The sequence below is a fragment of the Puntigrus tetrazona genome, chromosome 22 (assembly GCF_018831695.1).
Source record: "Puntigrus tetrazona isolate hp1 chromosome 22, ASM1883169v1, whole genome shotgun sequence".
NCBI classification, from domain to species: domain Eukaryota; kingdom Metazoa; phylum Chordata; class Actinopteri; order Cypriniformes; family Cyprinidae; genus Puntigrus; species Puntigrus tetrazona.
Window position 1 is genome coordinate 6,394,293 of NC_056720.1, and position 26,264 is coordinate 6,420,556.

Sequence of the window (26,264 nt, forward strand, 5' to 3'; positions counted from 1 at the left end):
GCATATCAGTTGATTTTGTACATGACAATGACATCATCATCACATGGCACAGCTGATTGGTTTACTCTCGTATCGGTAGCCAATCAGTTCTCTGCTCAGCGTTCAAATATATATGACTAGCGCTTGCTGTAACAGTCAGAAACCCTCCTCCATCCCCAGCTCCACCTGTATAGAGCGACTGTGAGGTGATTATGTTCGCAGCAACATTTTACGTTTATCTAGCTGGCATTGCAACATTTTCTAGCGTTTGTTTAGCACAAGCTGACGTACTGAAAGAACTAAAATTGAAATAAAAATGAATTTATTATTTATTTATTATTTATTACACTGTTTAATGAAACATCAATGCACAATACATTTAAAACTATTTAAGAAAAACATTTACTCATGGCGACAGTAAAAAAATAGCTTGATGTAAAATTTGTACAATCAAAACATTCATGCCAAGCAATGCCCAAAAGATTTATTTATTTTACTAAGGGCGTAACCAAATACCTAAACCGCAAAGCGTATCTCTGAACACTGGGTCACGTTCATGAAACTCAATATTTTGTGTGAATTTATTGGTGAAAATCTACTGCACAAACGTTTACAGCTTCGACGGTTTTACAAACAATTTTACAGACGAAAAACACGAACCGAACTAATTTTCATTTGCATAATGTAAATGTAACATTACATAAGAATTTAGGTTTTTAAGAAGCATTAGCTTATGTTTCATGAATGAGTCCCACTGTTTGATTTCACTGAACAACATCATTTGGTTGCAAAAATAAACCCACTTGGTGAAAGACATATTTACACATACTTTACAGTCTTGTAAGGGAGTGCGATGGCAAATGTCCAGCAAAAAAGAGTGTAAATGTCAACACAAATCTTTCTCGCAAGGCTTAGAGTGACTGAAACCAACTGATCCCAAACAAATAATTGTTTCATGCATTGTACGACAGGTATCGCATCTTTATTCGACTATTCGCGATACTTTTACAAGTATCTTTTACAAAAATCTATGTTATGGGTAGAGGACTTATTTTTACAAACATGCAGCTTTTTGTTTCTCAAGACATCAATTGATAGACCGGAGTGGTGTGGATTACACTACTGTGATGTTTTGAACTTCTGACGGCACCCATTCACTGCAAAGGATACACTGATGAGTGATGTAATGCTACATTTCTCCAAATCAGAATGAAGAAACAAACCCATCTACATCTTAGATGTAGTACATTTTCAGCAAGTATACATTTTTGGTTGAAATATTCCTTTAAGACACGGTTCACATCTTATTGTGAATCGATGCATATGGTTCCAAAGAAAAACTGAATTTTTTTTGCCTTAGTATTATTCAATTAAATCTAATGCTGCTTCTGAGACGGCTTCCTTTAAAGCTGCTCTCACCTTCATGGCGTTATTTAATAACGCTAATAAATAGATAAATAGATATTTAGGCACTATTTTAGCGAATCACGTTCCATTCCGATATATAACGCCCAATTTCTACAATCAAATCAGCTCCCTAAGAGTAAAATCTTTTTTTGTTATAATCCTTTTGCTGTACAGAAGTAAATCTGGTTGCTAAAGGCAATTCGTCTGCATTTTAAAGTACTTCCTCGTCCTCTTGATCCAAACTGTTGTACCTCACCGATAAAGATATTTTATCAGCGCATTTGGAGATTTCCGTAGCGGTGACGGCATCGGGACAACGTCTGACCTCGTAAGAATCCGCGTGGGATGAGCTCTGGCCGCTCTCTTCGAAACAGATGCTGAGGGCTTCCTGTCGAACGGCGATGTGGTTGACGCCTTTGAGCGTGATATCGTCGATGTGTTTGGCCTCCTCTTCGATTTCTTCTGGAATGGAAGGCGGTAGGCTTTCGATGTCTGAGTTGCTGAAGACGTATCCAGGGAGGCTGGTGTGTGTTTGCGAGCCGTGCGCGAGTGAGCCGACGCCGGGACGAGGGGCGCTGCGGTACACCCTGCTGGTGAGGAGGGCAGAACTTCGGGTCACTGAGGTCAGCTGCGATTGGACGCTGGCGCCGCTGCTGTTCAGGACCGTCCCGTAGCGGTAGTTGGCCAAAGCCACGGGACCTTTCCAGTCAAACGCAAGCGTCCAGCGGAGCCAGGTTTTACGGATTTCTGTCTGGACCTGGGAGAGAACGATAACGAGCGAAATTAAAGTTGCGCGGCGACTTTTTGCAAAACTTTTGAAAGGTCGAGAGAAAATGAATAATCACTTTTGAATACAAACTTTGCTGAAATGGCAGTATTTGATACATTAATGTTGTTCCACCCACACTTACCTCTCCGTTGCAGAAGCAGTAAATAATGGACACAAAAAATTCCTGAAAGAGAGCGATACGCACCAGATGAGAAGAACGAGGGAACAGGAAACCTCAACAACACACACAATAAAATATCGTGAGTGAGAGTAAGTTTCTTTCCAAACTTTATATATTATTTAGAGTTAATTTTAGAGTTTTAGAGCTAAAAACATTGTGGTTTGCCATTAAAAACTTTTTCGCAGTATCATTTATTATTAGGTATTTTTTATTATTAAAAAAAAGGAAACAAAAGAGGAAATACACACATATTAGTTTAGTAATATTAGTAACATTTATACTATATAAATATGAATATTCATTTTGTTGGCTTTTATTTCACAAAAAAACGTCAGATGGATCTCATCAATAACTTTTAATTTAACCTTTTTTATTATTATTTTAATTTTTCATTAGCTGCACCTCACCACCAACTATTTAATTAATGTAAATTAATTGATTTTACTTTAATTTCACAGGAAGGACAGAAAAGCCAATAAAACATAATATATGTCAGCACCACTTTTTTCTTTCTTTCTTTATTTTAACTTTAATTTCACAGGGGAAAAGGGAAAACTTATCTTGAAAAATTAAAGCTGATGTACATTTTTGTACATTTTTTACTTTTTTTTTTTAATCTGACTTTTATTTAATTTTAACAAAGAAGAAGGCTTCTGATGGAACTCACCGCTAACTTTTAATTTTAGTTTAGTTTATCTATTTAATTATTTTGTGAATTGTTTTTTGTTATCGCCCTTAATTTATTTCTTTTGTGCTGTTATTTGTTTCCCACCGTCTACAGATAAGCTGCTAAAATGCTCCTGAAACATAAAAGCGCAGTTATTTATCATGCCGGCAAAGCAAATTACCGAAATCCGAAACGCAAAGGGGCACATGATTACACTCAGCGTTATCACATCGCATTAGAGAGTACTGAGAGGTGAGACGGTAGCTGATTAGTCAGGAAGTCACCTGGAACGAGTTGAAGAACAGTTCACAGTACATGCGCAGCTCCCAGCCCAGGCCGGTGAAAGTGTGCGGCATTCCCACAAACACGATGTAGTGCACGCCGAAAACCAGAACCAGAACCAAAGTGGACTTAGCCAGCTTCCTGTACACACAGATACGCATTCTGTTTAGAAATATTTCAATATTGTATCGCACTTGATTAAATCCACATCAATATAAGGAAATAAAAAACATGAAACATTGGTTTGTTGAGAATCAAACAATCAGCAATGGGTTTTTTTTTATCCTAACAGCCAAAACACCAAGAAAAAACATTTATAACTCTATATTGACCAATCAGAGCACTCTAGCATCTAGCAATCTCTCTGATCACTCTACAAACCATACAAAACAGCAAAGTAACCTACCAGAACACCCTAAAAACCAACAAAACACCATAGAAGCTACACTCTAACACTATAAAAACAAACCAGTTACCATGGTAACACACCCTAAAACAACCGGAATACCATATACACTACCCTGAATGCGCTAAAAACAGCATAGTAACCACTTAGAACACCTTAAAACCACAAGAACACCATACAAACTACCCTGAACACCCTAAAATGACCAAAACATTAAACACTATTAACTCCTCAGAACACCCCAAAACACATAACCACTCAGAACACTAGGAACCACCGGAACACCATATCAACCAAGCAGAACACCCTAAATACTACTGAAAACACCATACCAACCACTCAGAACATCCAAAACGCCATAGTAACCACCTTAAAAACAACCAGCGCACTGTAATCTAAGCAGAGAACCCTAAAAACAAGAAAAGCCGATTATTAATAACTCAGAACATGAGCAAAAAAAACATATAAACCACATAAAACACCCTAAAACTACCAAAACAACATAGCGACCGCTCAGAACATCACCACCAGAACACACTACACAAAGTATCCAGAACACCCTCAAACCACTGCAAACACCACGTAAACCACCAGGAACACCATAAAACCCATCAAAACACTACACCAGCCAACCACAAACACAATGTGGTAGGCTATAAAACAAACACACATTTTCCTATCATTAATTTCTGCATTAAAAAAAAGTTTTCGTACCATGGTAAATTATGGTATTACCATTATTTATGGTGGTACTTCGCAACACACGGTACACCAAGGTACTTCCAAAAATATCATGAGATCACTGTGGTTTTGGGGTTGACGGCGAGGAAAGCAATAAACATCCTCCGTTTCATCTCTAAAAGACTGAAATTGAAATGAGAGCGAGGCATTGAGGGCGAGAGTCAGCGTCTCTCCAAAGGCTGATTATTACGTTACAGGCCAGAAAATGAGAAAAGTTGAGCTGAGTCTCGAGTCGGTAGCTTTTCTGCTGTTTTCACATCCTCAGAATAAGCATAAGAAGCAGAGAAGCCCTGCACTGAGCTCAAATCACATGGAAATGACTTAATTACTTCAAGTTCAGAGCATAAGTCCGACTCTCATTAAGAGTAAAATGCGACCGTGCCCGTTCATCCATATCGTCATTAGCGGCGTTCGTTGCCTGGATTCAATTTCGTTGGAGGCTATCAACCGCCTGTAGGTTTAAAACACTCTCAGCAGCGGCGCTAATACTTTCACACGCGAATTAAGACACAATACACATCTATTAATCTATATTTCACTTTATAACAAACCAAACTGCACATCAGTTTATCCCATTTGTATTCCTGTAACTACTTTTAAAGAGGTAGCTCACACAAAAATTTTAATTCTGTCATTAATCAGCCATGTCGTCCCGAACCCGTAAGACCTTCGTTCATCTTAGGAACACAAATTAAGATATTTTTAAGGCCTAGTAGTGCAGAAACACAACAGAAACAAGCTGCAACACAACGAAAGTAGCGCAACGAAACATAAAATGGCATTAAACAACAAAATCAGCACAACGCAAAAAGGCGCAACCCAATGAAATTAGCACAGCGAAACGGAAAAAGCGCAATGGAAGAAACTTGCGTTACACAGCGGAAACAAGTCGCAACACAACAAATCAGCACAACTCCACGGAAAAAAGCCCAACACGAAGAAATTAGCACAACACATCCACAACGCAACCGAAAGAGGCACAACACAATGACATTACAACACAACGTCCTGAAACCCAAAAACTCTGATTCACTTTTTTGATCCACTTCAAATATTGACTACTGCGACCACCGGCTGTTTCAAACAATCAGCTGATGGCAGACAGCGCAAATATCGCCTGTTATTGGCCGACGCCAATTATTGGCCCATAATTCAAATTAGCAACAACCCAGAACAGACTAGCGCTAGACTAGAGAGTTTTTCACGCACCGCTCGAGAACATATAAAACAGTTCGGCGAATCGTTAAGGAGCCGCAGACGGCAAAACTGTACTTCAAAGGCAAGCCAGAACATTATTAACAAAGACGAGAGGGATTGTCTTGATTAAAGAGCGGCTTTGATAAGAGGCCATCGCTATACAGACTGAGCTTAGGGTCGCTTCCACTCGCAGACTATTAGTCAGAGATCCTGAGACTTCGACATGCTGTTAATGAAAGCACACTCTCTCTGTGTGTGCGTCTCCGTTTCTCTCAGCCTTTCGAACACCCTCTGGAAAATTACAGTCCTCTCCAGGATGTCTCACCAGTGATGTCCAAACACTCCACCTTGGACGAAAACAGCCGCAGGAACACAAGCAAACAGAATCCGGTCGCTATTTCGTACATCGTGAAGTGACGCCTGTACTTTCTGGGTTCAGGGAATCGGGTTCTGGTGGATTTGCGTTTAATCTGTCGCCGGTGAAAAACAATCTCGAGCAGGACGGATTCTCGTATGAGGTCGCGTGCCGGCGTGACAATAATTTCATGCGCTCACCTGTACTGTTTGCGTGTGTCGTATCGCCCCGCGTTTGTTTCTCGGATCTTTGTGGCCAGAACTCGTACGATATTTACAAACAGAATAAAATTCAGCTGCAAGAAGAAGGAAACGGGATTACATTGACTAAAGACATTCAACATATACATACATATAGATATATATATATATATATATATATATATATATATATATATATATATATATGCATATTCAAAAATAGTATTTATTAAATAATACTAAGACAAAAAGACAAAAACTTAAATCTTTGTTATAAAAATGTTATTGCATATTTTATATTATATAACAGTCTAACGATAATCAATTAATAATGGAAATAAATACTCATTTATAATTTTGTTGTTTCATAATTAATTTGACTAACAGGTTTTAGGCTGTCTGTGTATCTTGTACAATATATTTTTAAATATATACTTATAGATAAAAATATATCTGCATATTACATTTTAAAAAGTACGACAGCTTGAAAATAATGAAATAACCATCAACGAATAACTATGACAGTTATTACAGAGTTAAAATTAGATGAAGGAAACAAACCGGTAGGTATTACTTTTGAAAATAACGTATTTATTGTTGTGCCATCTTCCGGAAAAGCTTTTAAGTTTCTCAAAAAATGTAAACAAAACGCATTGTTTAAATAGTGCGTGTTTAAAGGCAGCTATGAAATTAACATTCGCAGGACAATTAAGCAATTTTATTCCAAAAGCGGCAAAAGAGCACTTTCCGCTCTAGACATCAAAACTGAGATGTGGCGGAAATTTGCGCAATTTTAATGAACGAGTGCGAGTCAAAACAAAAAGTTGAACTCATTTTTTTTAAAAGCTAATTTTATTCCGCTTGCATTTTTCAGCTTGGGAATTATTCCTCCGGTGCGTGATGAGCTTCTGTCGCATCTGAGCCGTGAAAAGTTTCAACAGGTTTCCGCTGTGTATTGCGCTTTACTCTATTTAGACGTCGTAATCAATACACCATAGAAATGGTTAGCCGCGAGCGCTTGCGCCCCACTTCATCCATGCGTGTTAAGTCCTAATTTATATGTTTTGCTGACAGGCAGCAAGGACGAAAATACATTTGCATGCTATCACATAATTACAGCTCTCCCGACGCGCGACTGTCCAGACGTTCTTGAAATCCGAGCTCCATTACTGAGGGAAGCGCTTATCCTCGGCAAAGCCAATAATTAACGGCATAATGTCTCCGTCTGCCCATCCAGCAGATAAATATATGCGTGCCGCGAACTGGTCAATCACGTTCGGTCGTAGCACGTCAACAAACGACAGCGCTGTCCCAGTCGACCTCTTGACACGCGATTACGAGACTTTGACGAGCTTTTTCTACGCGGATCACGTTCGGAGCACGGGGTTGAAATCTGGGTTAATGGGAAGACAGCCGCGTCTCTTAATAACCGCTCTGACGGCACTTTTCCACAAATACGGTGTAATTTGGCGGCCCCATGTTCTGCTATAAGAACTGATAGATATCCAACAGAAAGTTAGGAGTTTGTTTGAAACTTCTCAAATGTTTCTGGTCCACCGACTTGAAGACGGTTGTTTTTGAGTCGTCTTGAACTTCTCGACTGCATCCAGTTGTTTTAATCTCAAGGAAATCGTTTTTGAGGCACTGTCACGTGTTTTTTTCAGACTAGTCAAGTCAATTCAGCTTTATTTCCATAGTGCTTAATTCAATAGTTTGTTTCAAACCTGCTTCACACGCGGATTATTCATAAAACATTTGTCACATGAATGAATTAAAATGTATTTTTACATCTTATAGTAAGTTCTGTAACAGTGTTAAATGGTTGAGTTTTAACAGAAAAGTTAGTTTTATTGTATTTTTCGGTTTGCATCATTAGATTTCAATTATTAACATATTTTTAAAAGCTGATAAAAGCTGAAAAAGTTTTTATAGAAGGGTTTGTTCACATATCATATGCCTGATTTTATATTACACATTATTGTAGTGATAAATATAAAAATATCTGTAATATATTGACAAAACGGAACAAAATTTTCATGTTATGAAGAACGATGTTTAGATATTTGGAAATTAATGCAAATGGGTGTATATTTCACTGAGTATAACGATAAAATTTCAGAAATTTTTTTATTTTTTGGTGATATATTATATAAAAAAATACTTATATAAAAAAATTCAATACTTTTGTGTTTTCTTTTAGTTCTGTACACATTTATAAAATACGTCCAGTGTTAAATTTTTTACATTTTTTAGAGACTTTTTTAAAAGTTTTTAAATTTTAGATGAAAAACATAAACTGAAGTTAAGTATTAACATTACTAAAGTTGAAAATAAATGATAGAACTATTTAAAAATATGTAACAAAATTACTATAACTTCAACTAAAACAAAAAACTGCAACTTAAAAAAGCTAAATTTGCTAAACAATAATATTACAATAAGTAAAGTGCCAGCTAACTCACCCCAATTGCTGTCAGTATAGGAACTTGGTAAATCCATTTAATATTGCCAGCACTCAACTCCCAACACCTTAGGGAGAAATATTATATTATATTGTATATACAAAACAGCTTGTGCACCTCTCTGTGTGTATAAATGTGTGACTTTTTTTGCCTTACCGAGAATCTGGATCAGGTACGGGAAACTTACCTTACATCCGCCAGCGTTGCCCTGACGACAGCCCAGGTTGATACGAAGAGAGCAGGAACACCTGTGGCCACACAAATTAGAAAATGACAAGATTTATCAACTGTAATGCAGCATACAAGCACAGAAGCATGTCCGACACTTGTCACAAACTCACCGGAACAACACAATTTTCTATGTTTTGTTTTAAACCGATGAGATCCAACAAGTCAAATGCCTCCTCAAAGTCTCCATGACCCTCTAAACCATAAATTAAATGTAAATTCTATAGTTTCTGTGCTGATACAAACAAAACTGAGTGCTTATGAACAATCCCCTCAGCTGTGATTGTGCATATATATATATATATATATATATATATATATATATATATATATATATATATATATATTTTTTTTTTTCTTTTGATAATATTTATATTTTTATATAAGAAAACATGAAATAAAAAATGAAAATATAAAATAATTATAAATTTTATGTAATAAAACGTATTTATTACATAATAAAAGTTTTGTGTAATTATTAAATATTTTCTAAAAAATAAATCAGATTACATACATTACATTTATATATATATATAAAAAATTATATATATGTATGTATATACATATTAGTAAATTGTTTAATCACATCTAAAAAAAAAAAAAGTGTGTACTGTATATATTTATTATGCATATATAAATCCAAACACATCCATGCATTATTTTACGAAAAATATGTTACGTTTATATATCAATTATATTTCTATATTTTATAATATATATATATATATATCAGTAATATCAGTAATATATGTCTTTATATTATGGGTCCCCATCAAATTGTTTTAAGGAAATACAGATGTGTATTTACAGCTGCCCCTGCGCATAATATGTTGATAGTATTTAAGTGTTGAAAAAATTACACTTCAACTTCCAGATGTTAATAATCCGGCTTTAAAAACCACACTGAGAACAACACCCAGCGGGGCATTGATTTATGATGACGTATCTCCCTAAATGCATCATTTATTAATTATGAAAAAGCCAAACGCAGACCTCAGCAAACAAGTTCCAGCGATGTGTTTTAGATCTGACGTTCCAGAGTGCTTGAATGTGAAAATTTAACCCTCATTAGGTGGCTACTCTCCCACAGACGCATCGATGCCAGGAACATTAATTATGCATTATTGATTAATACGTTCTGAAGATCAATATCTTGCTTAAGTAACGAGTGACTTCAAAGCTGTTGACTCTCGGCTCTGTGTCGTTGTTGGTTTGTTTAAAGTAGGACAAATGCGTTTGGGCTTCCGTGTCGTTTGGCTTTCAACAAAGTATCTAAGGATGCGGGAACCTTCCCAAAAGTATTTGCACATCAAAGGTGTCCTTTCTGGAGAATATTATGCATCAAAACATAAAGTATGAATAAATAAGGCTTTAAGCAAGTGTTCCCGACTCAAAGGACACCAAAACGAACGGACTCAGATTCTTTAAGGCAGACGTAACGCGAGCCTCAAATGAGAATTATCCTAACAAGCTATGAAACTGCTGGGGTTACGTCTGAGCATTGGAAAATAAGCAATGTTTAAAACCAAAATCAAGCACTGATTGATCTTAACACGTGCGCTTACCCCACCCTATGAGGGTGAAACCCCAAAGGTATTTGGAGTCTGAGAAGAACGCCATGAAAATGAGACTGTGAAGGTACAGGCCCTCCACTAGGATCCAGTAGTAGTTGGTTGCCAGGAAATAAATGAAGAACAGGACTGTGATCTTGCAGCCGACCTGAAAGCACAAACAACACTGGCTTCAGCCAATCAGAATCCTCAAACTGTGAACATTCAGCCAATCACAGCACAACCATCCATCGCAGCCTTCTAACCGGAATGAACGTTATTGTAAGATAAATGTGTGTTACTGGCATCAAAAACAGTCAGACTTAGAGTGTCAGTAAAAAATATTGGTCATGCAGGAAAATCATTGGGAATTATATCATGAAGGCTTGTTTCTGCCACTGAATACAGACAACTTTTAAATTTTTTAACTTGTAATTGTGAGTTTATATTGCAAAATTCTGACTTAATTCACAATCGCAAGATTCACAATTCTGACTTTGTTATTTGTAACTGTGAAAAAATGGCGGCAAAATACTGCGAGTTGTAAACTAGCAATTCTAAGAGAAAGTCAGAATAGTGAGATAAAAAGTTACAATTGCCTATTTTATTTTTTGGTCGGTGTCGAAACATGGCCATCGATACAGTCACTACGATTTAAGGTCCACATTAGCAAAAGTTTCACTGAAACAACATTAGCCAAAGCGTTATTGTTAATAAAGCAAATTCGACACGCTGAATTTACTCGACCGACTCAAGATGCAAAATTTGTGGCAGGAAATCTTCGGTCCCAATGCGAAATTCCCGATCATGTCCTATTGAAATGAAAATGTGCCGAATAAAGGTAAATGTGGTAAAGGTAAAAGGTAAACGATGCATTGTGATGATTAGTAATTGTTTGAATGAAAACGTACCGTTGCTGAAACTTTTGTACTGTTGTACATGTACTTTCGCTTAAAAAATGATGAGGCTGGATTGTAGGACCGAAGAATAAAACTAAAACCTTCTTTTCCTTCATTGCTAGTACCTCGACGGGAATGGTATAATACACAGATGCAATATTAAATTCAATTTCCTGCACTCTTCATTGTGCTGCATTAGTCTTTGAAAGCCTCCAATCTTTATCTTGAACGGAATATTAAGAAACGCACATTCAATTTGAATCGTTTGAATGTACATCGCTTTATAACTTCGACTTCCATCCCTATACAACATCCCAGAAGCACTTCAAACCTACGGCAGTCTCTAATGCATTTCTGACGCAATCTGTTATTGTTAAAGACCGAACGACTAAGTCTTTGATGACCAAAGAACGCTCGACTCACATCAGTGCAGGCACTTAATTTAGGTTAACTAAAGTTAATTAAAGTCATTTTAGACAAGACTAGTTCAACTGAATTTTTTTTTTTAATAAAAATTATCTGTTTCATCAACCTATGGGCAATTCACTGCACTCACATACTGAGTCTTGTCAAGAGGGGAAATGGAGACGGTGCTGATGTTGTCCATTAGCATGGTGTCGTACTCCTGTAGCACACCATTAGCGTACACCACTCTGTCTTTTACGAAGATGCTGACCGCGCGCAGCATGAAAGACACGAAGAGGTGCATGTGGATGTAGTTTCTGGTGCAGTGGAGTCGCCTGAGAGGCAAAAAGACAGAACGTTTCAGCAAATCGCAGGGGAATCCTGTCGGTTTTTGTCCCTTTTGCCCTCCAAACCGGCATGAATAACTGCCGCATTTTAAATCCCCATTCATGCTGTTCTGGAAATGATGGCCGTGGAATTGAAATTTAGAATATTTCTAGAACAAAAAGGCTCTCTTTTCACCTCGAAAAAGGTTATTTTATCTTGAATAGGCACAATTAAAGGAATAGTTCATCCAAAAGGAAAAATTAGCCCATATTTTACTCACCCCAAGTTATACTAGGTGCATATGACTTTCTTCTTTCAGACTTTCTTCTTTTATAAATTAATCCTGGCTCTTCCAAGCTTGGTAATGCTTGTGGATAGATATGTAAATCAGACATATCCATCATAAAACTAACCTATATGCCTCTAGGGGGTTGACACATGTCTTCTGAAGCAGATCGATGGGTTTTGTAGCTAAATAATTTTTTTAATTATTACTCAAATCACACATCCATCAGTGATAGAGCAATCATGATAGAGTCGAGTTTGGCTTCTTGGCTGACCTCTTATGTATGATGTAACCCACATTCGTTCTTATAGCCAAATCCTCTGACAATTTTTCTTTCTACTTCTCATTTTCGACTTTTAATTTGTTTAGTATTGCACTATCCTTGTGCCTCTATTCTCCTCTGAGCTTACGCTATAAATGGGGCTTAAGTCACACACTTCACGTGTTTATTTTTATATCCAAAGTTTATGTTTAGTTTTTTTGTGTATGGTGTTTAGTTTTTCTAGGTTTATTAAAAAGATATAGCACAATAATCATGCAGACACAATAACGTCCTTCGTGGAGCCTTTCAATTAGAAACAGCAAAGTACAAGTTGTTCAGGTTATAGCAGAAACTCATTGGGGAGCTCTTCAGCTAATTTAGCGTCTGACGGTCTTTAAAGGTGAAGACTCTTTGAATGCCGCCACTTGGGCGAAACGTGTAATACGTTTGCTTGCTGTGCAACTTCCTAATGAACACTTGGGAGTTATTTGTGTTTTCTTAACTTGCTGTGTGGGACCAAAGTCTGCTGGGAACAGGTGTTCAATTACCGAAAGTATCCAATGATGAAAATGGCGACAAGCAGCGAGCTGAAGGACACCGCGTAGCCGACTGTGTACATGATGTGCAGCCGCTCAAAAAAGTCCCTCTGGAAACACAACAACACTTGAGTCATCTCAACGACGCAACTCCAAAGACTTTTTACTTGATCAATCAGAGAAATTTGAAACTATGTAAGCGGCTTTACGACTTTGCATTTGGTTATCAAAAAACTCTCAAATGATTTTGATACAATAAGACACCACAAACTCTCCCAGCCCGTTTAATTGGACTTACTTTGCCCTTTTCAATGCCTGGTGCCAAGAACCGCAGACAGTCTGAATAATTGACCCAGGTTCGGTTCTCCACCGATACCCACGACCCATTCAAGTCACACTGGCGGTATGCAAATCCTATGGAAACCAAGAAACAGAACAATTTGATTAGACATTGCTGTACAGAAACTATGAAATGTGTTCGAAGAAGTTTCGCAAGTACCGTTGTGGTTGAAGTCGTACACGTAGCTGGGACACGGCACTTTGGTGACGGTTCCTGGAGAACCTTGAGGCCAGCAAACCAACCCGTCCCATCCAGGAGAACAAACCTCATCTGTGTACAAAAGGTGCAAACCACAATCTGGAAAGGTGAGCTCAACAAAGTCTGGAAGTTAAGCTTCCTGTCAGAGGAAAATCAGATGAAGCTAAATTGTCTATATTAGCAGTGTAACTAAAAAGAGTATGAATGGATTTCTTGGCAAACGTTTTCTGCTCGTGCATCCTGGTTCTGGTTCCAATAATGATTCCGTTTCATTAATGGTTCCATTAACGATACTTTTAGTGCTTTTGAGAAAGAAATCCCCAAAAAACTAACAGAAATGCAATTCCTCTGCCAAATAATGAAATGATTTTAATAGAAACATTTAGATTTATGCATAGCAGATGCCTTTATTTTTATAAGAGCCAAAAATAATCATAATTCACAGTGCCAAGTTCGTTAGGCATCTAGATTAGCGAGCAAGCTAGAGAAGATGAGAAATGCAGATAAGAAGTAGAGTAAATATGTACAGAGAGGTAATAAATATGCATATTGCCTTAACTTTCTTTAGTCTCAGGTATCACGCATGCTTCTCAGAAAATATCTCCGCAATATCAGCACAGATTTGTCAGCAGCCATAGAGAATATCAGAATATAGCACTATATATAATACAGTACAACAACAATACTCTAATATTTTATTTCTAGTAAAGGAGAAACATCTACCGTAAATAGTAATACATATGAAAAAAGAAGCCAAGAAATGGTCTTAGATTGAATTCACAAAGTGCATGCAAAAACAAACAATGAACGGCTCTTTCTATTGAGCGAAAAACACAAAGCATCATATTCTTTTTAGTGAATCAAACGCATACAACAGGACTAGTGTATGGCATTTCTGAAACAACTGACTCTTATAAGCAAGTTCTTTTCAGTCAAAAGCTATAGATTCTTATGTGTTTATTCTTTCTAGTCAATCACTAACACACAAAAGGACCAAAGTATACGTTTTCGATTCTTATGAGTCGGTTAATTTTTAGTGAATCAGAAACACACAACTGAACCAGTGTGCAGTGAATCCAAAGGAATTGACTCTTATGAGCCGGTTCTTTTCAGAAAGTGATTCTAACTGATTACTGATTCAGAATTAAATGATCCTGAGTCACAGTTCTTACATGTTAAAAAAATATGACTTAATAGTTTGAAATACTGCTCCTTAATGAACATATGAATTGGAATCGAATCGCCTGTTTAAGCTGAAATCCTGAATAGTTTCATGAACGGCAGAAATGAATTCTGCATGTGTTTCACTGCTGGTCCGTTGCTCGCTCAAAACCCAACCTAATTAAAACCGTTAAAGAGTCCCTCAGGGAATGTCTAAAGTAATTATAGTTTCTTTAGTATCAGACGGCAACAGGGTCATCTTAAGTGAGACTTGACATCTCACGTTCTCGAGACTTTAGAACTGCGACAACAAATGCTTTCATCGAAGCATAAAAGCTCTGTTTGCCTCAGCGAGTTTCACACATTTTCCAACATGACAGCTAACTCCAGAACAAAAGATGAATTATTAATCACATACATCTGCGTTTTAAAAACAGAACGATTTCAAGAAAATGAATTAGAATATGAATTACAACCTCGCAAAGGGAACGTGATGTATCATGAAAGGAATGTCCTCGAAACCATGTAGGATTTATCTTTCTTTCCGGCTCATTGATTTGACACCGCTGTACGTCTTCGTTCTAAGTGCGAGTATTCTGTCAAAAGATTGATCCAACCCCCCGCAGATCAGTGGGGGAAAAGGGCAGAGTCCGGGAGCACCGATCGGTCAATTCCTTGAAAAGCGAAGAGAGGCTTTGCAGTGCTAAAAGAGCATGACGCTATCTGGAAACTTTATTCAGCGGGAATGAATCAGCGCAGCTAAATGCAACGGGGTGGTTTGAATGAACAAAGAACTGCATTTTCTATTTGTAGATTCCAATCTATTTGTAAAATCCAATGGTCAGTGGGGTGAGATATCATCTTTCATCGGTTTTTTTAGGTCAAACAAGCGGTTTTCAACGCGATGGAGGATATTTGGGGTGAATTTTGGGTCACTTTTCGCCATCGAGATGACTGTGGTAAATGTGACAGAACAGTCATATCAGAGCCTACACACGATAAATGATATTCTCCTGAATACTCTGAGAACGTTCCGAGAGTTGCCATGGCAAACGAAAGTTCAGCGCGAGCGTTCGACAACCCGATGCAAATGACAACGGCTACACTCCAATTAACACTTATAACCGATATTAGTAAATGTTGTCAGACAAAGGAGACCTTTGTATAGCCTTCGTGTTTACCGTGCCTTTGAACAGCAGCACAAATATCCAAATGAAAAGAAAATGACTCTAAACATAAACCTTTTATAAAAGCAATTTTAAAGCGGGTTAGAGATTCAAACGCCAATAATATCAGGCGAGGGCTTTATAAGTGGGTTAGGAAATAAAGTAAGCTACAGTTGGCATGCCTGTATGAAATATATAGGCTTATGTGGTTTATGCGGCAGTTCATTAAGGTCACTGAATATGATTAGATGAGCGGAGTTTCTAGAGCGCTTATCCAGCTTATATTTTTTATGTACTGTAAGAGCGGATGCACAACGCTTGCGGTGTCGTTCACTTCCGGTTATTTTACCTGCACAAAAACAATGCACTATGCTGCTTGATATTGCTGGTGTTTCTTATCGTATTATTACAATATAATAGTGTAATCATAAACAGTGTTGGGAAGGTTACTTAGTAGGTAGAGTCCTCTATTGAGTCATTCATTCAGTTGTTTCTTTTAAAAACGCTGATCACGATCTTACAGCAATTCGTATATTTTATGATTTTACGATGACCTCACTTGTCCAATTTTTTCAAACTACTTCTTTACAAGTTTGTAAAAAAGACCACCCATAGCCCACCCCTAAATCTATACAATATGATAAATCGAGTGAAATTTGTACAATAATATTCAACTTGTAAAATACATGCAAATTTGCCCAGAAACGAACATGGATCTTTCAGTTGAGTAAATGAATCATTCAAACAAATGATTCGTTCATAAACCAATTCATTCCATTCATTTTCCTTGTTTTAGATAAGGTTAAACATTGAATACTTTTAAGTTGAAGTTACTTTTAAGCGACTTTTCTTAAATATTTAAAAAGCACTTCAGAAAGGAAAAGTAGCTGACAATATTATAATTCAATCCACACTATTATTTGACATTTAATTCAATTTGTGAAAATATTTGAGTGAAAATTGCATCAAAGTAAATCCTACATCGTTTTTTTTTTCATGTAAGCATTGTGTTGGTGTTTTGGAAAAGCACCTTTTATATTGTCTTCAGAAAATAACCTCCTCAATAATTATTTAACAACATTTTTATACAAACAAGTTGATTTTCTATTAGCAACATCTGTTAGCAAGCCGTACGTGCTTGTTGGATTCGAAAATATGATATTAATCTGTATTGGATCTGACACCGGCATGTGTCAGATTATTAGATGATAAGAAGATTTTGTTGGATAAACTGTGGGATACAACAAGATTCGAGCTCGGAACATGTATAATCCAGTGGAGCTGAATGGAAGAGTCTCAATTCACAACAGCGTTTATAGTTTTCGATTGGATTATTAGGAGCCATCGCTGAGTTTCTTGTCTTGAATCATCTTCAAGTTCCTAAATCATACCTCCCTCAGCATCCTAATTTGAAATCGCACTGGTAACCAGGAACCTCTCTCAATCTTAACTTGGTATGCCCGGCGCACAATCAGCCAACGCTAAAACCAACATGTGTAAAGAAGAAGAGCGAAAAAAAAAAAACTCCCAGAAAAATCGGGAGAAAAACAATAAATGTGCGTCAGCTTCTGTAAACAGCAGGGTGACTCACAAGCTGCACTACACCATTAATCTGCAAAATCATGAACTCCATTCAGAGTACGTATGAGTGGAGTATTTTTGCTGCGGCACATCCAAAAGCAATTGCACTTCGAAAGCTTCAGTACATCTGCAGCTTTTATTTGGACTAGGTTTCACGAGAAAACCTTATTTCAGTCTTTTTAATTCAAAATAACATGTTTAGTTTGTTTGTAATCATTTATTATGCTCGGCTGTGATGATGCACGAAGAATCCTGTTGGGATTCGAACCCGCAACCTTTTGGTTACAAGTCCAGCTTTTTATCAACATGCACGCAGCTCGCGTTTAAGCTGGAAAACTGTCACCTTTATCTCATTTACTGTAAAAAAAAAAATCAATCCAATTGAATGAAACAGAAGAGCCTGCGGCTGTTGTTATAATTAAACGAAGCCAACTTGAAAAGTGACAAATCCATCACAGCTAAGATCGATGTCCTGGAGTCAAATTAAATGCAAAGCAGACGCACTGTGTGCAGATATAGACGTCATGTGACTGTAAGGTAATTTAGTATCTAAATAAAGCCTCAAAAGAAACTTGGATCAAGATTCAAGCTCAGAAACCACACGAACTGGCGAAAGATCTGAGACTCTTTATCCGAAACGGATCTTGGATCTCTCTTGTGGCAGATTTCGACAGATAAGCCCTCTAAGCAGATTCTAATGTCACGTTCTGTTCCACGGATAACGCTTCAGATGTCAGTTCACGTGATGAGGGCTTTTAAACTAATGAACAAATGAGCAAATTACATAATTGGGTTTTAGTCTGAGTCACCGCCCCATTTATAACGGTTAGGCAAATGAGCTATCCTCCTAGTTTCCACTGACCATCACATTAAAGAGAAAAAGGTTCGGAGGACCAACCCTAATCCACAGGTAAGGTCTTACCAGCAGGACTGTGTTCAGAGATGTTCTGAAGGCACTGCAGCTTGATGTCGTACAGCAGGAGAACTTGTTCCTGAGCCGTTAAGCCCACTTCAGGGTCCACACGCTGTTTGGAGACAAGAACAGGGACATCTGATTGATTGGCCGACGGTTTGCTTTAAGTGCGGTACATCTGATTAGAAACCATCCAATCAGATGATTTGGAGGGGCCACCCGCAGACCTTCAAAGCTTCTTTGTTAATTGGAAAAACAAAACTAAATCCAACAATTCAGCCCTCAGATTCAGCAACCTGCCAAATATTTCTCTAATAGTTCACATAATTATGGCGCATTTCCAAACCATCCCCAATCACAACATCTGACTTCACATAAAGCCTGTGACACTGCAATGTAAAATGGTTTATTAAGCAAAATTCTAAATTAACTGGTTTAAGTCACAAATATGAATTAAAAAGACCAAATTAACCTAACCTTTTTATTCCAATCTGTTGTTATTCTTCATTTTATATTTCTATTGCAAAGCACATCTCTTCTTGAAAGGTGGTATATAAATACATTTTACTGGGTTACGTCGTTGACAGGGGTTTTAACAGTTAATTAGGATATAAACATTTTATAATGTCAGTTTTCACAAAGAACCCGATATAGGACGCTAAACGTTCATCTCCGTCAGAGCTAAACACGTTTCGGACTTTAAATTTGAATACAAACACGAAATGATAAAAAAACAAAAACAAAATCTAATTCATCTTACCTGTGCTTCGACTGAAGTGCCAAGCAAAACTTGGAAAAACACCCACGGCGTTAAAATCCACATTTTCACAGGCTTCGAACCGACAGCGTTTGCTCAGACTGCGCGTTTTCTCAGCGCGCGAAGCTGAATTCGCGCCGTTCCCGCGCCTCCGGACGTCTTGTCCGGCTCCATGTTTGCGGTGGAGAGTGAACTCCGCATCTGCCGAGAGCGAAGTGAGCTGAATACCACCACCCGCAGCAGAAACGCTCCTTCAGACGAACAGGAGAGATGGTGCACCTCTGCGCAGTCCGATGGCGGGGTACCCCCCTCTTGAAGTGACTACGCAAAATTCGACTGAATAACTTTACATAATCACAGCTGCCCTCGGCTGTTTCCTCTCCCGATTGTTTATCTGAAACTTTTCGAAAGCCCTTATTAGGCAGGCTAAATTGAGAGTAGCTTAAAATATGAACAGAAGTATTGTTAACCGTACAAATTGTGATAATAATAAAAGAGAAATTATAAGATGCACTGTATAGTAGCGTTTTTGAAGAAACGACCTACCATGAAAGTTTAGTTAGCGAGTTTATACGCCCCTTTGCGCATTTTCTTTACGCATTTTTATTCGCAATGCACAGGACGAAATATATATAGATATTTCATCACGTTAAGCGACCTAAGAGTGCAACTCTCGCGAGAATTAAGCTAAGTCGCTCAGAAGGTAACCATAGTAACAGGCCGATATATAGCTTAGGCTTCCGAAAAGTTTTATTCAGTGGTAAAATAATCTTTTTTAGAAGACAAACAAATCATAAGCAGGCTAACAGTTCGCTGTTTATTTAAGTCAGTTGGCAAATGCCAGCTCGAGTCGTAGCAACCTAATGTTTTTGTTTAAACGTCTTTAGGTCGCCAGTTAAATAAAGGTACAAATGGCGCCAAAAGGACAAAATGGATCGCGTGAGGCGCGCCTAAAAGATTTCGTGGCGGGAAATTCGTGAATGGACCGTTCCGCAGGCAAGGTGACTTTTCCTCTTAAAAAGCATTAGAAAACAGATCTTTCTGGTGAAAATAGAGCGTGAAGTTTAGTATTCCGCCACGACGTCGGATCTTCTCATTCTGGAAACGTAGATAACGGCGCTTTGGCGCGTTGACAGAAGATCAACCTCAAAGTTCCTCAAAACGGAGAAGCGTTCAGTAGATCTACCAGACGGTCGATTTAGATGCATGTGCAGGCAGGGCATCCCTGCGGCGTTAAAGACCAAAGCTGTAGAAACGACCTGATTTAAGCAGCGACGTTACCGAAGCCACAACCGCGTCGTAAACTTTAACCTTAAAGCTTTTCGCAAAAGCCTTTAGATTCAGGACCGTCTTTCTGTTCACCTCCATCCGCCCGTTCGAGATGAGCCAAGTCTAGTGTGAGCTATTTTCTGAATGTCTGTTCGTTTTGGAGGGAAATACACAATGCTGACCACAGACAGACTTGATGTTTTTTTAAATAATTTTAGATTTTATGAGTTTATGAGTTAGTGCCTCCGGTGTTTCATGCAGGTTTCCATAGCCGTCTTCATCTGAAAGACATGAGAGAATATGCAGCAATTTGGGAGTAATTTTAATAATTCGGTGACTGATTGAACCCAAACTACCCTGATTATCCGTCTTAAGCAGACATCTTCTCTTCTCCTCGCAACACTGAGGTTATTCTATTCTGAGAAAATACAGGGCTTTACGTAATCTAAACTACCCTCAGCAGAATTATTTCTATTCCATTCAGTTCTAGCCCATCATTCTCGTGTTCTCCTGTTTCATCTTGTCCTTCGTGTAGTTTCATATTCATCATCGAACTTGTTCTCCTTCAAGTCTGTTGTAAGAAGGAAACCTCTGGCCTGAAGGCAGCTCATTTTTGGCGAAGAGCCTTATCAGACCACTTTCAAAATATGACAACTTCAAAAAGTTTCCGCTCTCTCTTCTGTCTCCCTCGCCCCCGTTTCTATTTAAATCCTCTTTTCTGTTGGACTCTTGTGCTGGGATTTTCACCCTCCTCTGCGTTCTGGGCAGAGAACCACATGTTGTCATTGTTTCATTCGAATTGTGTTCATTTGGGTCATCCATCCATCTCAGATTAGTGCTGGACCGCTGCATGTAAGGGACACATTACCGCTGAAACGTGCCAGACGCCGCCAGATAAAGGGCCACCTTCAAAATGTGTTATACAATTTTTACTGTAATTATTCTGAACACAATATATATTAAAAATGGTACATTGTAGTTATTTCATCTTTGTTTTCATTTTATTGTTATTTATTTATATTTTGTTGAAAATATTAAAAAGTAATTAAATACATTAAAATATTAAAAGACAGTTTTAGTGTATTATTTAAAATAGTATTTTTATGTTTTTTATAGCATTTTTATTTAACTTTTATTTTGCTTCATTAAAAAGTTAATTTTAGATACATTTTTAAATAATACTGTCTATTACTAAACAGCTTTTATATTTTTAATTATTTACATTTTTCTTTAAGTATTTCCTTAAATTATTAAAAATAATATTATAACACTATATTTTATTACAATTGTATTAGTCATGTTTATATATATATATATATATATATGTTTGTATTTATATTCATCAGTGGCATTTTATATTTTCATTTAAAAACTTTTTTACTTTTTGTTTGTATTTTTATGCTTTTTATTGTTATATTGCATTTGTATAATTTATATAAAAATGTTATGCAGTATGCTAAATTTTTGCTGCGTAGGCTACATACAGCGAAAATAGAACAATTCCTCGTTAGTGTACTTCTCATTGTGAGTTAAAACAAAAAACACAGAGCGAGAGAAAAGAACTCCTTCAATACTGCCATTTGTAGCTGTAGAAGAAAACGTGAGTGTTGATGAAATAATATGTGCCTGCGTGTGTGGGAACACAAGCCCGCGCTCGACAGCCTTTTGCTTCCACTAAACCAAGCGTGAGCACAGAGGATGTTGCGTAAGAATCCTTTCCGCCACATATTAGACCAGAAATCGAACAGAGATGTGCGACTCGAAATAACATTCATATGAAAACGGCGAAGCGTCAACAAAGCGATATGTCAAGTGCATGATTCATTTTTTGCAATTGTTAAATGTTAGCATGGCACAGCACCTGAATATCTTTTTCCTCGTCTGTGATCTTTATAAAAGGGTTGTTATGGGAACCAGCAAAAAAATATTTCCAAGGATCTGAATCGAATTTTCCACTTCAGGCAGGACTTGCTTTAAATGCATTTTTTGGGTTACTTAATAAACAGTGTTGTTTTGGCAACCCCACAGAAATGACTAATGGTGTCTATCCAGTATCTCAAGTGTTGCTCCTCAACGTTGAGGAGATGAAACAAAGTTTCTTTCTTCTTAGACGTTTCTTCTAAAAATTAAACCTGTGGAGTTGTGCCTAGATTGTGCTCAAAACGTGCTTCGATTAAGTCAGAGATCTCACTGAGAACTATTAACAAGCGATTCGATCTGATTTTGTTACCCAAAGAAATTTTAGGAGAAAGATCTCAGATGGATGCTTAACCTCCATCACAGCTACTGGGCTACAAAAGACCAGCATTTTCGTGTTTTATTATTTATTCGATGCTGATTTTCTCCCTCTGCGGGGAAACCTTAAATCACTTTAACATTTCAGTGTGTGTTCGGGAAATTAAATGGAGTTCAGGTAGAAATAACCCCTGTAGGATCTAAAAATAACACCTGTAGAGTTTCAGAAGAAACTTAAGCTGTGCTCAGATTTGTCGAGGTATAATATTACAAATCTCACTAAGAAGATTTGATTTTCTGAAAAGAAATGTTAGAAGACCAATCTAAAACGAAGAGGGTTATTAGATGGGATCTCCACGACATCTCCGTGAAACACGAATAATTGAAAATCTTAAGTTTTGTTAAGGTACCACAGGCAGAGATCACACTACGAACTCAATTTCTCATCAAAGATTGACATATTTCTCCAAAGGAACTTCAGGAGAATGCAAAATTCAATACCAAACAAACACACGAATACCTTTAATATCGTAAAAAGTGACCGGTCTGCGTTCAGAAGTCATAGATAGTTAGCAAACTATAAACATCAAAAATGATTTGATGTATTTTTGTATCTCCGATTTCAGGAGAAACATCAAAAATGAATGGGATCTTCGTGATATCTGGGCTGGAAACCAACAATTTCGTACTGTGTTATTGACGTGGCGCTCATTTTCACACCCTGCAGGGGATAAAATCTCTTTAGTATCTCAGTTCTTCTCAAACATTGATGGTATTAAATGGAGAGTCTCTGCATTGTCTCAAACGGTCATCTTCTCATTCTTCCAGCAGAGGAGATTGCCATGAATGTAATTGCAGTCCTCATATATGTGCAATTAAATAAAACTGTTGTTACCTTTTCGCCAAAATGCAGATATTCGAACCGTAAGACGACCCTCGGAAAAGTTTTTTTATGAGCTCTCATAATAAGACTCACCCCAAGTGCTCGCTGTCCATTTCCATAGCAACAAACCCACCAAAAACGGCCGGGTTCTTCCGTTCCTCACTGTAAACAATGCGGGAGGCTTATCTGAAACGCACAGACACCCTTTGAAGACGTGCACACCGATCGGAAAAAGTACCCAACAAACAGGGGTAAGTTTTAATCTAGAATATGCAAACGAGAGTTCAAAGGCAATTTCCACATTTTACATATCTGATTGTAGCGCGCGCACATTTATATGACATGAGGCCTTGTGAGAACTTGTTCAAGTAATGGATTCGTGTTGAGGATCTGCTCTAAGACACCCTCTAAGCGGATTGCGCACACAATTATGGGATGTCTGGAAATGAGGCTGTAATTTCGACTGAAATGTGCAATTATGCCTTGTCAAGACGGTCACCTGGTAAGAGTAGGAGGAAGACACATGAGGAAACTATATGTGTGTGTGTGTGTGTGTATATATATATATATATATATATATATATATATATATATATATATATATATATATATACACACACACACACACACACACACACACACACATATATGTATATAAACAAAACACTGAATTTTTGGACCTTGTAGTACTTTTCATAGTAGGCTATATATATATATATATATATATATATATATATATATATATATATATATATATATATATATATATATATATATATATATACACACACACACACACATAGAGAGAGAGAGAGAGAGAGAGAGAGAGAGATTTTCCGTTGAGTTGAAGTTTTCTGTCATAGCATTAATATATAATAAAACATTAATTTAGCATAAATATTCAGTCAGCGTTTAGCTACCCATTACATTCAACCAAAACGTGGCGTTCTGGTTTTGGAATAAAGTGAAATAATGTGAACAAATCCCTTTAGAAATTAGCCGTAGGCTGTTACAGCTACCTTTATGAAGCAAATTTTGCTCTCTTAGTATGTAGTTAGCTTTACAGGACTTGCTTTGTTCGTTATATTTGAAGCTCAAACCCAAACAGCTTTTGAACTGCAAGTTCATTGAATATCCAATAGATGGCAGAATACACTAAGACTTTGTATTGTACCCCAACTCCGTCAAAAGCAACATTAAAACATAGTTCACCTCGAAATCGTCCCGTTAACGTTTACTCGCCATCACGACGTCACACGCGCGTATGACTATATTCATACATAACGTAAAAGTACGCCAACAACAATAGGCTTATATCGCGTCCACAAAATCACAAAAAGCAATCCTTATGCCTGTATTTAAAGTTTATTTTTAAAAATATAGCCATATGTCAAAATTGTCTGATAAACTTGCCCTCAAAATCGTTAGACCCGTTTTTAATGTTACCTTAGTAACGGTTCTGACAGAAACTTTTATTATCGCCATTTTGTCACCTTTTTTTCAGTTAAAAATGTAAACATTTTCCCTTCGGTTTTGCGGTCCTGTTTTGTCAGACTAAGTTAGTTTTGAGTCGTCTGTATCGATTCATACAATAGTAATAAAACGATTACAAGACACAAGACTCTCTGTGGAGTTAGGGACCTTCAAGCTAGCGCTTTGGGATTTCTACGCTTTTCAATAACGTGGGTAAAATCGCCACGCTCCCTGCGCTCCCCTGCGCGTCTCGACGCTCTTTGTGTTGAATGTGATCAGACAGCGAAACGAAACACACAGACCGTTGTCAGGTGCCTGGAATCGCACCGACGCCGATCACACCGCAACCGCCGGCTTTTCTCCAGCCTTTAACGTCCACATCGCCACCTTAAATCTTTAATCAGGTTAGTGTTTGTTCGGTTTGCCTTCTAAAAGCGTACGAATTGAAAGCAGGGCGCGTTGGTGCGCTGCGGTCCACTGCGGAACACGCGCGTATGTGTTATACGTCTTTATTTGTGTTATTCGTGCGCTAAAATCAAGCGATCGCGAGCGCTTCAGGTGTTCAGCCCTTGATTTGATGGCACATTTACAAATAAGCCTCGTAGCGACAGCAGTGTGGCTCTTCTGTCTTAAAGTGATGCTAATACAGTCGTACTTTGACGTATACCATGGTACTGATATTTATGGTGCTCCAAGGTACTTTCAAGAATACCATAGTACTACAAATGTGCGTAGTACATGATATTATGTCCAAACCGTGGCGCATTTCAGAGCCACTGTACATTACATTAGAAGGGCAAAACAGGCTGTACATAACAAGCACTCTTGTATTAGCATGTTTCTGACGCGTGCTGCTGTAAAACGCCATGGTATTTGAATATGATATTTATTTACTATAAAATTATATTGAAATATCGTGACATGACAGTGCAGTGCCATTACTTTACCACGGTGTGCCCATAATACTCCTTTCAAAGTGCATTACAAAGTAACCCGAGGTTAAGTGTCTTTCTCGAGGGAACGGTGTTGATCTGATCGACCTTTTGGGGTTCGAACCTGCAACCCTGGGATTGCGAACCCTTTAAGCTGCGTTAGAATTTGGTGCAGCTATTTAAAATGGTTCGACTACGGAGTTGCGTGGTAGTTTGT

General features: G+C 37.6%; 2 protein-coding genes across 2 annotated transcripts in view; one reads left to right on the plus strand and one right to left on the minus strand.

Moving 5' to 3' along the window:
* Positions 1–290: 290 nt before the first annotated feature.
* Positions 291–19,822, minus strand: pth2rb (parathyroid hormone 2 receptor b). The gene is made up of 13 exons (XM_043222291.1): positions 19,259–19,822; positions 18,508–18,610; positions 13,639–13,749; positions 13,438–13,553; positions 13,152–13,249; positions 11,880–12,063; positions 10,440–10,593; positions 8,834–8,894; positions 8,647–8,713; positions 6,185–6,279; positions 3,288–3,426; positions 2,298–2,339; positions 291–2,143 (listed from the first exon to the last, which is right to left on the minus strand). Exons 1-13 carry the CDS (start codon positions 19,319–19,321, stop codon positions 1,598–1,600), a joined length of 1,779 nt encoding a protein of 592 aa, XP_043078226.1. The 5' UTR covers positions 19,322–19,822; the 3' UTR covers positions 291–1,597.
* Positions 19,823–25,365: 5,543 nt separating this feature from the next.
* Positions 25,366–26,264, plus strand: part of mgat5 (alpha-1,6-mannosylglycoprotein 6-beta-N-acetylglucosaminyltransferase) — a 53,064-nt gene continuing 52,165 nt past the window's right edge. Inside the window, exon 1 of the mRNA XM_043222422.1 lies at positions 25,366–25,519. The gene's annotated coding sequence lies outside the window, so the exon portion shown is untranslated. The remainder of the gene's footprint in view (positions 25,520–26,264) is intronic.

Coding starts and splice junctions, on each gene's coding strand:
- pth2rb (XM_043222291.1), bottom strand. CDS start 19,321: ATGTGGATTTTAACGCCGTGGGTGTTTTTCCAAGTTTTGCTTGGCACT. Junction 13,750..18,507: donor CTCTGAACACAGTCCTGCTG/GTAAGACCTTAC, acceptor TTTTGTACACAG/ATGAGGTTTGTTCTCCTGGA. Junction 2,144..2,297: donor ACTGCTTCTGCAACGGAGAG/GTAAGTGTGGGT, acceptor GTTCTCTCCCAG/GTCCAGACAGAAATCCGTAA.